Source organism: Oenanthe melanoleuca, chromosome 2 (assembly GCF_029582105.1).
Source record: "Oenanthe melanoleuca isolate GR-GAL-2019-014 chromosome 2, OMel1.0, whole genome shotgun sequence".
Lineage (NCBI taxonomy): Eukaryota > Metazoa > Chordata > Aves > Passeriformes > Muscicapidae > Oenanthe > Oenanthe melanoleuca.
The window spans coordinates 15,951,275-15,965,094 of NC_079335.1; the positions used below are offsets into that span (position 1 = coordinate 15,951,275).

The following is a 13,820-nucleotide window of genomic DNA, read 5'->3' on the forward strand; positions in this document are numbered from 1 at the left end:
CGCAGAACAATCGGGCCGCGCATCCCCGCGGGCCGCGCACGGTGTGTGCCCGAGGCGCGGGCGAGCCGCGCTGCGCCAGCCCGGTGGCGATGGCAGCCCCGGGCACCGCGCGTGGTTCGTAACGGGGCTGTGGTTGCTGCCGCGAGCGGCGGGATGGGCGAGCCCCAGGCTGCTCCGGGCGAAGGGGGGACCCCGCCACGCCGGCAGCTCCCGAGCCGCTCTCCCAGGCAGAGCTGATCCTCTGGAGGGAACAAGGGGGTGGGGGGAGAGTCTCAATTGCAAATGCTGTTCGGAGTTTATCGGAGGGAGCGTCTGAGCGCTGAGGTGCTCTCCCGTGGCTCCCGGTGGATGCAGGGAGGAGGCAGGATTGTGGTGGGTTTCGGCTGTGCAGGGAGTTGGGGTAGCGGGGGGGTGGGGGGAGGAAAAGACACGATCGAGAGTAGCTGAGACTTTGTGCCCCCGTTGGAGAGATGGTTGAGTCCTCGTCAAGGTTGCTGTGGTATCCCAGAAACACCATTCACTCCGAGCTGTGACCGCGCACCATCAACAGCAACAACTCCGCTGCGCCTGGCCGAGGAATAGGAATTAGGAGCTCTCAAGAATAATATGAAAGGGATCTGCAGAGGGGAAATCCGTGCAAAGGAATCGAAATTAGCAGACTTTTGGGAAAGGGGATGTACTAAATGTGGCCGGCTGGACTTCATCCTGGTGAAGAAAATGGAGATTAAAAGTGGATTTACATTTTGGAACCTCGTCTTTTTATTGATGGTTTCGTGTGTGAAAGGTAGGGTAGTATTTGAGTGGTATATTTTTAGGGGTCTATTTGCTTTCGGTCAGGGCGTTGCAAGCTCTCGCCTTGTACCAAGGTGTATTTCAAAATATATTTATCTCTTATTTTATATTTTTGCCCTTGGTACTTTGCAATGGAAATACATAAATGATCGCTAAAGCGGGGAGGAAAGAAGGAGTTGATTCAGAGCTCTCTTCGGAGATAGGAAATGTATTTGCTTGCCAGAGCTGGCGTTCAATGCAGTGACTGAGCTGGGGCTCAATAAATATTCTTGCAGTATGCTCAAACGGAGACGTGAGTTGGTTCATATAGCCTCTAACTAGTGTATATTCAAACAAATCCCACTGGTTCACTTTTTTAAGGTGACGATGATGTTAATGCGGGGTGTGTGGGGGGATTACCTACGATTCTGGTTTTCAGTCGAGCAGCGGGATCTTTGCGGGAATGCCTGTATCGATGCACTTATTAGTTTAACCCGTTGCGTGGGGAAAGTTACGGAGGAGCCCAGCGTACGCATAGCCGTCTCACAGCCCGAAATGCGCTTCACTCAGCTGTCTGTACGCATGCAGGGCTCCAGGCTGTCGGAAAGGTGCGTTGGTAATTCAGCCTTGGAGGCATGGTCTGTCGCTAGGTGCAGAGATCGACACCTTTTCTCTTCCCTCCCTTGGTCCCTTTTCTCTGATGTATGTGAGGGAGTTTGACTGGTGGTTTTTGTCTCTTTTTTTTTTTTTTTTTTTTTTTTTTTTTTTTTTTTTTTTCCGAGGCAGGGGCTATTTTGCTTTCTTATTGCTTCAGAGTTGGTGAAAGGTGAGCAAAAAGGAAATGTCTAGTTAGCGGCATAAATATCTTCACTAAGTCTGTGCTTGCAGACAGTTAAGGGAAATGCTACACACAGAGAAAAGAAGAAATATGTGGCTTGAATAATGTGCACCTGCCGAATTGCACGGGCATCGCTAAACAGAGAAGTGCCGATCCTATCACGCGTGCCTTCAGTAAAAGGATCTATTCTGCTACTCCCCACAGTCGGCTGCCTACCCGAAATAATCTCCCCTTGTTTGTGGCCAGTGATTAATATCCGATTAATCACCCTTTTATCCCCCTCCTCATCCTTATCCCTCCTCCCCGCCACAGTCATACACTCCCAGAATATTTAGTAGACATTATCGATCCTCTCCGAGTTTTTAGACTTGGTTATCGCCTACAGAGATTGCCTGCACGGGTGGGAAGGAGGTGTCTTGTGGGGGTGGCATTCAAAGGCGTGCCTTCCTGAGCTGGCGCTGGCTTGGATGAAACAGTTTATTGTAAAGCTTTGCAGCTGCTTTTCCCCCGATTTGCATCGCGTTGAAAAAGACAATTCGCGTTTCACGGGGAGGGTCTGGAGGGCTTTTACCTCATCCCGCGTTATCCTGACGCGGGGTATCCATGGGGAAGGGGCTTGCCTGCCACGTTTATGCACGCTGTAATTAAAGGCAGCCTTTCTCTGTTTGCATCTATTGAAGGGAGCCGCTCCCGGCGCTCTGCCCCGGTCTGGAGACGATTTTCTATCAGCACCGACCCGCGCCTGTGGGGGTGTTTCTTTTCCCCGGTTCAGGGTTCTGCCGTGAGCGCGTTCTCGGTGCTGGTGCGAGGGCTCGCCGGCCCGGGCTGGACGCTGGCCCGGCTGGACTCCGGCCAGGCGCGCCGTGCGCTGCGCGGAGCGGGCGCGGAGCGGGGGCGAGCGGCGGCTGCTTGGCGAGCGCGAGTCGCGGGGCGGCAGCATCCGACCGAGGGACGAGCGGAGCGGCTTCCCCGGCACCTGTTGAGAGCCGCCGCTTGCCCTTGGGGGTGGGGGAAGGAAAAAACGCCGGGATGAGGCACCAGACACAGCCCAAGAAACAGCGAAAAAATGGGTTTTGCAAAACTGGCTGTTTCTCCTTCTTCCCGTTGTCAGGGCCTAAGCTTCCCCGGTGCCAACCCTGGCAATTTCCATAGACTTCCTTTGGACTGGGGCGGTTCTCCCAAAAACTGCCGACCCGGGAGGTGAGATTTTACATTCTGGATGCGGGTTCCTTTAGGCAGCCAAGCCTTACATAGCTGGCTTACACTCACTGCAGCACTGCATCTATTCAGAGCGTTTAGATTAATTCTCTCTCTACTCCCGTGAATAAAAGCGTTTTACTTCGATTTACATTCCCATTGTGTCAACACCTCTTGTCTCCAGAAAGCAGAGGCAAACGATGAATGAATACCTGCCCACATAAAACGTTCCAGATGTTGGGAGCAAGATGACTCCCCAGATCCTACATCTGCTCTACCATTGCCTGGCAAGGCCTTTTCACCACACCCCATCTCCACAAGCTCTAGCCCATACCCTTCCTTGCTTAAACACTTCTACTGTGTCCAGCATCACATCATAACACCCAAACTGTTGCTGTCATTCCTGTCATCCAGACCACTTCCACAGCTTTGCTTGATATCTGTTTCTCAGGCTTTTCCTATTTTTGCTATTGTCCTGTCACCATTTCCCCAGTCTTGAGCCACAGCTCTCCCATCATTACAGGTGTCAAACTATCCTAGAATGCTTAAAGAGCCATGTTCATATCTGAATAATTTGGCTTATATATTAATATAGACAAAACAAATCCTTCATGTTTATCTATAAATTCATGTCTCCTTGGAACCTTCAACAATACCTGAAAGCAGTTAGAAAAGGGAGAAGAAAGCAGAAGGCATAAGAAAGGATATTGTCAGAACTGCAGAGGAAGGAGTGATAGGAAAATCTAAGTAAAGAGGAATTGTTCCTTTTTCAATGAAAATCTTGTTTACACAATCTCCCATTATGCAATGGAACCATCTCCAACAAAATCTTCCTTCAATAGGCATGGAGTAAAAAAGAAAAAAAATGACACCACTGAAAACTGAGAGGCATGAAAGGCATTAAAACAAACACATCCACTATCCAGCCTTTAGAAAAGGCCAAGTAGAGTGATTTCTGATCAGCTACAGGGAGTAGTGAATCCTGTGCTTTTCCCTTTAGATGAGCAAGACACCCAGGAAAACTCCCTCCCCTCACCCCATGGGAGAAATAAGAAGCACCATTGAGGCAAGGGAGATACAAGCAAAGTTTAAAGGAATAGGGAATGGAAAACTCTGCTGTCCAACTCCCTTACAGAAGGGGGGAAGAGGGCATAAAATAGGGGAAAAATATTAGGCAGCATCAGTGAGCTTTGCCTCCTGGGATTTAGGAGAGAAGTAACAGATACTTGTATGCCTTCGGTTTGGCACCTCCCTCCACCAAAGAAAAAAAAAAAATGCTAGTGATCTGTTAGTGGAGGCAAATCAGAGAGGAAATCAAGGAAAATGCCCATATTCCACAAGACTCTCCATCTCTTCTATTTGGCTATCGCTCCAATAGATAGAGCATCAAGGTCGACTTTTGTCTGCCTGGCTAAAATGAAGCTTTGCCGCTGCTGTTGTTCCTCTGTTCCCCTTCTTGCAGTTGTGACAAGCGGAACAAGAGCAGCTTTTAAACTGAAAGGGAGATGAAGCACTGAGATTTTAAACGGCTCATTGACAGGAGAAGTGATGAGAAAATGAAAAGCATTTCCATTTCCAGTATTTCCAGTGATGGGTACCTGGCATGTGCAGTATTTAGCAGGGACAAAGCGTGCCCTGCTTCTTTTAGCCACCTCTGCAATCTCCCTTTTCCTTCATTCCAACCTCAATCCCGCTCCCTTCATGCTCTGCCAGCCCCTCCCCACCGCTTCCTTCCCAGTCACTTGATTTATGATGTTACTGACGATGGATATGGGATTACTGGCGGATGGCTTTCCTCAGTGGGGCACGGCTGGGCGCAGCGAGGTGCTGGCTCTGTCCCCGAGGCGGGAATGGTCGGGACAGCAACAGCAGGTTCAGGTTTCCTCATTCCCAGATGGTCGATGCCGATGCTGCATCTTTGTGTGCGTGTGTCGTGTTAGTTCGTGTGTTTGTGTGAGTGTACCCATGCAGGGGGGCAGGGACACACTGACTGGAGCAGAGCCAGCCTCGTCCTTCCTTTTCAGCTCCTCCACACCCGCTCACCTCCTCTAGGGTGTCTGCCGTGAGCCCCCGCAGGTCACCTAGGGCTGGCTGTGCTCAGCGGGCTGCCCACTGTGACCCTCCTGTTTCCGAGCGACGCAGTTCTTCAGGGCTGCAGGCAAAGTGACCCTCTCTGCCCCCGCCTTTCTCAGGGCTGAAACACGCGGCTGTGCCCGCTAATCGCTCGGCTCCTCCGCCTCCTGTCCCGCAGGGCAGCAGCGGAGGAGCGCCCCTTCCCTCCCAGCAGCAGCGGCCGGACCGGTCCTCCTTCCCCCGCCGGTGCCGCCGGGACTCGCGAAGGGCACGGAACACCCTCGCCTTCACTTCGCTCTTTTTCATTGAGAGAGGCAGCAGTCGCAAGGTGGAGCCGGGTCGGAGGGGCGGCTGCCCGGCGGCATCCTCCCCCCGGCACCAGCATCAGCACCGGTACCGGCACCGAACCCGGCACAGGCACCGGCACCGGGCCCCGCAGCCGCCTGAAGTGACCCTGGCACAGTCCGAGTCCTCTGGCTTTGCTTACTCTGTCTCGGTCACTCCTGCACGTCTCCGGCTGACAGGTCCAAGGCAGCTCTAGGGTGCTCGGCTGGTTGGTTTGTTTGGCTCACACACAGAAATCGCCCCTCACTCCCAAGCACAGCCAGCCCGTTCCTCTGTGAGAGGCTCGGCACTTCAGGCAGCCCTACAGGATGGAGAGGGACAGGTTGTAGCTTCAACTCCATTATCGGCATCTCAATTTGCAAGCACCAGTGCATGAGACCTAAAAAATTCTGAGGATGTGCTTTAAAATTCCTCCTTTTCCAAGATTCCTGTGCAGAAGCATAGCATAAACCTGTGGTTTTTTTGATTATTTGTTTATATTGGGGGGGATGTTTTTGAGCAACAAGTCTAGCAGGATGGTTGCACATCTAGCTTAGTGCCCTTTATCTCCAGCCATCACAATTAGCAGCAGTCTAGTGAAAGATTGGAGAAACACAGCAAGTGGAGTGACTAGCACATCCTGGATTTCAGCAGCCAACAGCTTTGGGTCTCCTTAGATATAGGCTGCTTTTGAAACATTGCATTTGGAAAGGCATGGACTGGCCTGTGTTCCTCTCATTTGTCTGTTCTCTTTCATTCTGCTTCCTTTTTCCCTTGCCTTGCTTTGCCTTTCCTTGCCTTGCCTTGCCTTGCCTTCCTTCCCTGTTCCATACCATGGCATTCTTATAAATCCTGCATTCTTTACTCTCTTCATCTGGCTAAAATCACTGGCTTGTATGGACATTTGTGATAAAATCGGTTGTTGTTGATGTGCTGTGAAGGCCTACCCATAAAAATTGTGGTTTGAAACCATTGAATGCACGTGTAACAAGAAAGAAAAACACACACTTGTCCAGAGAAATTTGAAAAAGTTTTAACATACCCTGTGGGGGTAGCTCAATTTACCTGTAACAACTTTTCAGGGAAAATATTATGAAGAATAAGATAGTCTTGTAGCTTTTTAAAAAAGTAATGTCTTAGACATTGATTTTCAGAGGTATTGAGCATTTACAATTTCAGGTGGCTCTAGTAAGGGTCTGGGGGACATGTTAGCACCTCTGAAGCAAGACCAAGTGAGTCCATCACTATGATGTTGAGACAGAGAGAAACAGTATAAGTAAAAGGAAAGCATCTATAAACTAAATTAAAATCATATTTTAATTCTATAGAATCTGATAAAATGGAATGGTAGGAACAAGAAAGTCTTTATGATATGCTGTAAAATTAGTTTGGTTTTTTTCCCCTTTTCCACTAATAGGAAACTTCAGTTCTAATTCCATGGGGTTGTGACATCTCAGCTTCAACTACTTGCTGATGTTTATCATTCAGCTTGTGTTTCTGACCATAATGGTTAAGGTTGAAAGGATAGAACAAAGCCTTTGAGGGAAATTAGTTTATCAGTAACTATAAGGCAATTTCCAGGAAAGAGCTGTCAGAGAACAGACAACTTGGTCTAAGCTGTTGTTTTTTTTCCTTAAACCCCTATAATTCTAAGACAAGTCTTACTATGTGAGATATTTGAAGAAGCAATGTCTGATAAAAGTAATTATTGCAAGTTTATAAACCTTACCTCATAATTTTGTTTATTTAATTTCCTTGCTAGAGTTTATTGCAAAAATCCAGAACTCTTCCACGATTTAGACCCATGCCTTTCAATCAACTTTACAGAAGAATGTTTCCTTTTCAATGAAATTATAAAATTTCTCTACAAAAAAAAGATAATATTTTTCTTTATATAAAATTCAAGGAACAATATTTGGCAATTATCTTAGACCTACATAGAACAGGGACCTAAATAGAACAGACATGTAATGCACCAGTTTTCACACTCCTTTATTTTAAAAAGAGCCTAGTAGTATCAGAAAATGTTGAAGATCTCCTTCCCAATATCTAGCTTTTCTTCTGGGAAGTAGAATGGAGAAGGATACTGGACTATAAGGAGGAATTTTTAATGCATACAGACACACCATTTCCATTTGTACTTGCTTACATTCCGTTGTTTACCTTTCCTGGCCAGATTTACAATCATTGTTGCGTTGCTTTGTCCTCACAGAATGTGTGAGATTTACTATGGCTTCATAATTTCAGCATTAGAGATGCTGAGTACTGTTGTAAATGTCAAAGAAAGAAATAGTGGGAATTCATCATGTCCTTTCCAGGGTCTGAAATCTTAGTTGGGTAAGTTTATAGATTTAGGAACAGTGTTACTCATAAAGGGTGAGCCTCGGGATATTGGAAAATGGCAAACAAGGGATTCCAGCAGGGCTGGTCCTCTCATAGAGCTCTGTTGTTGAAAAATAAGATGGGATGCAGCAGCACAGACATAGAGAGATGGACTGCCCATTTTCCCTTGGATTGTACAAAATGCATCATAGTGTCATGTGTCATATTTGCATTGTATCATAGAAATAAGGAAAATAACTGTAAGTAACTTAACCACAGAAGCATTCCTGGGGTGATGAATTCTCATCCCCCAAGGCCTGTAAATAAGACAGACTGTCTTTGCAGTAGAACTGAAAGAATTTGGAGGCTTGAGGCAGAAATGACTGAGTTGATTACTTGGATTATAAAGCTATTGAATCTCTATTTCTGACCTTGAATTCTGTTCTGTTTCCCCTATTTATGTATCTTATTAGCCTTATATATCTTTATGTATCTAACTTGTTTGATTTAATTTTCATGGAAATATGTATTCCTATATATTTACACATGCATATATAATATGCATGTGTAGAAATTATATCCACATATTTGATTATGTTATGAAGAAATTCAACAGACTGCATTGTTACCTTGCAAAGTCACAGGTAACAACTTGAAATTTATGTGCTTCCTAAGTTATCTATTACCTTTTAATGTATTGTGTATTTCCAATCTCAGAAGGAAGTTCTGCTGTAATACATAATTGATTTCACTAACAAAAGAAGAGTGATAGTAGTGATAGCTATGAATACTTGTTAGGAGGAAGGCTTGATGAAAAGAAAAAACACTAGTTACTAAAACCAGTAATTAAAAACTGATCCTAGCACATTAAAAATTGACTGATATATTTATTCCTACTGATTTAGGAATTTTTTTTTCCGAATATAGTTTCTATAAACTGTTTTTAGCAGATTTAAAACCTCTAAACAGCTTTCAAGTGCAGAAAAAATGAACATTTCTGGGTTATTTTCAGGTTTATTTTAATACTGGTATTATAATTTGAAAAGGCTGACATATCATATATCAGAGGTGGCTGTATTTCAGTAGCAGTTAAAATGAACCCTCTGCCATCATTATCTCCTCATAGAGCTGTTTTCAAACCCAGCAAGCAGATACCTGCAAGTGTAGTTTGAAGTCCTTGGTGAAAATGAACCACATAAATGCAAAGTACAGATATTCTCATTGAACATAGTGTTGAGCTACTTGAATTACAAAACCTTTCCTCCACTATTTAATCTGACCCATTACTAAAACTTCACAGTTTACAGTTAGCTTCCTTGATTGCTGTGCAGTTTCATTTGGGAACTGAAGCTTAGTCTAATTAAAAGTATTCTTTTAAAAGCCTATACTAATAGTTGCATTTTTACTTCTGTATATGAGCTTTGATCCAAAGGTAAATAGAAGTTATAAAACAGGATATAAGAAACACCTCTAAATTGTCTGCTGTTTGAGCTCATTGAAGGCAAAAGGAGAGTACAGAATAAGATCTCTGAGAAAAGATTTTCCTATTTCTTTTCATACTAAGTTTTGAATTACAATTTTCAGTACATATGTTTAGTTTGACTTATAGATATTAATTATAAGAGAAACCATATTTTAATTAGAAGTGGTCTTTGGAAAACTCTTATTATGTTGTAAACCTAAGGATTACACAATAAATTGTTTAAGTGAAAATAAATGATATATTTGGATACAGTAGGAAAATATTCTTTTCACATTTCATTGGTGGTCACATCAGCAGTTCTCAGTATGAGTCCACTGGATTCAGTGTAATGATAGTGTGCTAATACAATGTCAGGTGTAGTCCTTAGAACCCCAGAATAGTCCTGTTTTTTGTCAGGACATATGGTGAATTACAACAATTTTTAACCCAGTTTCAAGATTTCTTTTTTTTTTTTTTTTTTTTTTTTTTTTTTTTTTTTTTTTGCCACTGTCTTAATTTAAAGACATCTAATATGCTGAGTCAAAACCACAAGAACTGAAATATAGTGGAAAACAAAAGTCCAAATCCTGACTTTTGGGAAGCCTACATGGTTAAACAAAGATTGGGGGAAGAAAAGGTCTTTGTCCCCCTCACATAATCATATCCATTGGCTTTGTGGTAATAGATGCTTTTTCCTTGCACCTCCAGGGGCATGCAGGAACACAGACACATCAGCACTTCTGGTAGCAGGCATCTGTAACTGTGTCCTCTACCAAGAAGAATTATGCCTAATTCATGACTATGCTCTCGTCTTCTGTGATTTCCCTTGAATATATCTGTGCTGACACTTCAGTTATATGACTCCTGCTGACTTGAGCAATGCTTGTTGCATGGAATGGCAGAATTGGGTGGGTTGGCAAAGACCTCAGGGACCATCAAGTCCAACTCTTAACCCAGCAGTGCTGAGTGATGAGTGCCATGCATGACATGGCAGTTTTAATGTCCATGAGAGAAGAAATACATATGCTTAATAACCCATAATAAAAGGGCAGTCTTTGCATCAATATAGTGCTCACAAAGGTTCTCACCTGATTGGAGAGTTTTTATCACTATGATATATTGAAGTGTATTGGCATTTGCACTGTCAGCTGTGGAAAGCTGCACCAATCAACCATATAAGACACAGTCTTTTTGAAAACAAACTTATGATTTGCAAGGCTCTTTATCTGATATAGAAATGAGCAACAGAATCAATGTTTAATAGAGAGCAAGTTCAATGGCATTGCTGATTCCTGCATGCCTAGCTCCATAACTTTCCGAAGGATATGCTTCAAAATTCCTAAATCTTTCTAGTACTACAATTGCAGTCCTTTGAAGCATGTATGAGTTTCTACACTATTTTCAGCTACTTTTAAATTAGGCTACTCATAAAACCCCCACCATTCTCCTAAGCTCTATCTATATATTTTTACTACACTCAAATCTAGCTCATCAACTAGCTCCTATAATTTTTCTGAATTTATTCAGCCTCCTCTGCACTTCTGGGCTCTCTTCCCAAATTCTCTTCCCACTCCACAAGTACCACTGGAGAAGTCCCAATAACATAAAGCCTGCAGTAAAATATAGAAAGTTCTCTTCAGCTTCCATGTAATTTTTAAAGGCCTTTTTTGGCCCAAAGTAATAATCATGTAAGGGTAATAGGCTCGGAAATGAAATATCCTCCCAGCCTTACAGTCATAGACTAAACTTACTTTTTCAGGCAGTTCTTTGGATTTTATATAATCTCCAAGAAACCAAGATTGGAAGAGTAGTTTTTCATCTGTATTTCTTTTCGTTCTTCATTATATTGTGTCTTTTTATCTGATTATTGTTTGGTAACCAAAATAATACCCATTCACCCCAAAGAAGAAAACTTCAAAACACATTATTAAAAAATGTTCAAAATTTGATAATGAGATACTCTTACACTTACTTGTGTATTAACAAACAGTATAGAATTAGATAGTTAAAACTGGAACTCTTGATATATTTTGGAAATCAAAGCTCTAATATATACAGTTAAATTGTCCAAGTGACATGGTAAGAGAAATTTTACAGATCTAATATTACTCCTGTATCCTTTATTAATACTATTGTTCTGGGATGACCACAAATGAGTAGCTGGGACTGGATTTACATAATATTGTAGAAAAATAAAATCATTAAAGAGGAAAGGAGAAAAATCACATACAATAAAACAGGGTTAGATTTGTAGGGATAGTGTTACGTGCTTGTTCCCATTGACTTTGTGTATTCCAGTGAAGTCAGGAGAGTTTGCTGTGTATCTGACTTGTGAAAGGGACTGTTCCAAATTGCTCCCTTTGGGACCTCCTGTATTCCTCACCTCTTTGAAATCTATTGATAGCTGAGTTAACACAAATCTGAGAGTCAGAGTGTGCCACAGATACCAACTAAGGAGAGAAACTACTCATCAGAACCACTGTAATTATTAAGAAAACATGAATTACGTTCTGGAATTTACAATAAATCTGACTATATGGAAAATGGATAGTTTATTTTAGAATATTGTATACAATACAATGAACATTGAATCATTGCTTCTGAAAACATAACTGCTTTGTAATGTTGAGGTGTTCTCTGAGGAAGGTTTTCTTTATTCTTACAAATTTTAATATTGTGCATTATTAAGCTAGTACACAGTGTCCTGTAGTTAAACATCCTCTGGCCAAACTGATGTGGATATATTTATTTGATCAACTGTTTCTCCTCATCTAATTCCTCCATGCTTCATGTGTACAAAAGTTACTTCCATTATCTCTTTTCTATCATACCTATTTTGCGCTTTTAATTCACAGATTGTTCTGGGCAAGGTTCCTATTCTTTGTCTGGCACACCTGGATGATTGTGCACTTTTTAGAAGTTGTATCTTATATTATTCCTCTTTTCTTGTCTCTTGTCAGTATTACAAATAAGCCCATTATCTACTTGAATATCTGTATTTTACAATCCTAATGTCTTTTTTTTTCCTACCTGACAATACTATTTTTTATTTCATTTCTATTGACGGTCCAATTAATGTACCTAACAGTGTTTCTATTTCACACTGCTTGGTGGCTCTAAGTCTTCCCATTCAAAGCTTCTTACTTCTCAAGTGAGAAGCATACTTTTGAAAAAGAGTGATCATCCATTTAATTATAACCTTGTTGAAGTATTTACTAGTAGATTAGTTTAGAGCTTGTCCCTACTGAACTGAAGAAAAGATTTGCCACTGACTTTTAGCAGAACAGAGCAGATTGATGCTAAAAAGCACAATACTCATTTCAATGTAGAGGAGTTTATTTAGGATGTGACAGCTGTACAGAACTGTTTATGCTTTGCATGGGACTGAACTGATGAAAGGGAAAAGCTGTAACAGTTGAACTCCACCAGATTCTTTTTTGCCAGTACCCTAAAATGGTATTAGATCTAGGTGGCTGGGCTACTGAAACTCTCAAAAACCTTTCAGGCTTTATTCTATTTCTGTTCACTGTCTCATGAAGTGAGTCGACAAAAACAATGTTTCTGATGATAAGATTGATATCAGGTTTTATTATAGTTTTCAAATCCTATTCTAATTCATTATCAATTTATGAGGATGGCAGAAGGAAGACTACAGTTGCAAGATGACAAAAATCTAAAATCCTTTTTAAAGCTTAAAGTAAATAATATCAAAATTTTAGAAGACAATGAGTCAACAGTTTATTAACCAATCACTTTTTTTTTTTTTTTTTTTTTTTTTTTTCTTTTTTACTGATTTGTTTTAGAATTTGGCAGAAACACATGAGAAGCCCTGAGAGTTTAAAGTTTCTGGCTGATCTCTAAATCTAAAACAGCTGAGCAGATTTAAATATTTTGTGTAAACAAATTTGCATCCAGGCTGCTAATCTGCATGCCATCCTTCAGCTTGACATTTTCTGAAATGATGGAAAAATGCTAAGCCCCTAATACTAAATGGAGTTCATAATGGAAATGCTGACAGACCCTTAATTACCTGTATTGTGATTCTGCTGAAAGCTTCTTTATCTGTCTAATCTTTCACAATACAGTTAAATATATAAATTCTTGAGAGGAGGAAAAAAAAAAAAAATTGTGTTGGAAATACTGAACTGTAGTAATGCTATATTTTCTTCCAGACATCCACTTATGGAGGCAGCAGTGACAAAAAAAAATATTTTAAGAAAAACGTAACATTATCTGTGCGAATGTAAAGGCAGCCAGCGATGCTTAAAAGTTTAACTTAATCTCCATTTTACAATCTTTTTGAGTCACCTTTCTGGCAAAGTATGACTAAACAGATAAAATCAACCATTTTTAATATAATAATGAGGTATTATCACAGAAGAAATTTCTTATTGACTTGATAGGCAAAAAATCACAAACAACAAAAAATACCCAAAGTATCGTTCCATTGCCATAATGGATACTTTTGCTTATCTCTTTCTGCACTTAATGGAGGAGGAAGTAGAGGATAATATGAGAGGAAGGTCATTGTCTGGACTTTAGTTTACAAATTCTGTAATGTAGAAACTCCACTGTCTGCCAACTTTAGAATACAGTCTTTAAGATTCTCTGGAAGAGCTTTTTTTTTCAATTTTTTTCCCATTTCCCTCATGAAAATCTTCCCTTTTGTCCAGGCTATAACCACCTGAAAAAGTAGACAGTATTTGCTCTGCAGAAATTGCTTAGGTTGGATGACTCAGACATATCAGCCCTGCTCCAGCTCCACACAATCTCTGTGCCCCAGCCAGGGCACACAGCTGTGCCTGTAGAGCAGCTTTCACACATGACACTGGT

The 13,820-nt window shown here is 41.9% G+C and overlaps 1 protein-coding gene across 3 annotated transcripts in view; it reads left to right on the forward strand.

The window, feature by feature from the left end:
* The first annotated feature begins 429 nt into the window (after window positions 1-429).
* Window positions 430-13,820, forward strand: part of CSMD3 (CUB and Sushi multiple domains 3) — a 578,246-nt gene continuing 564,855 nt past the window's right edge. For all 3 annotated transcript variants that reach the window (XM_056483904.1, XM_056483905.1, XM_056483906.1), the window contains exon 1: window positions 430-784. In XM_056483904.1, coding sequence (XP_056339879.1) covers window positions 607-784 — 178 coding nt within the window. In that variant the 5' untranslated portion in view covers window positions 430-606. The remainder of the gene's footprint in view (window positions 785-13,820) is intronic.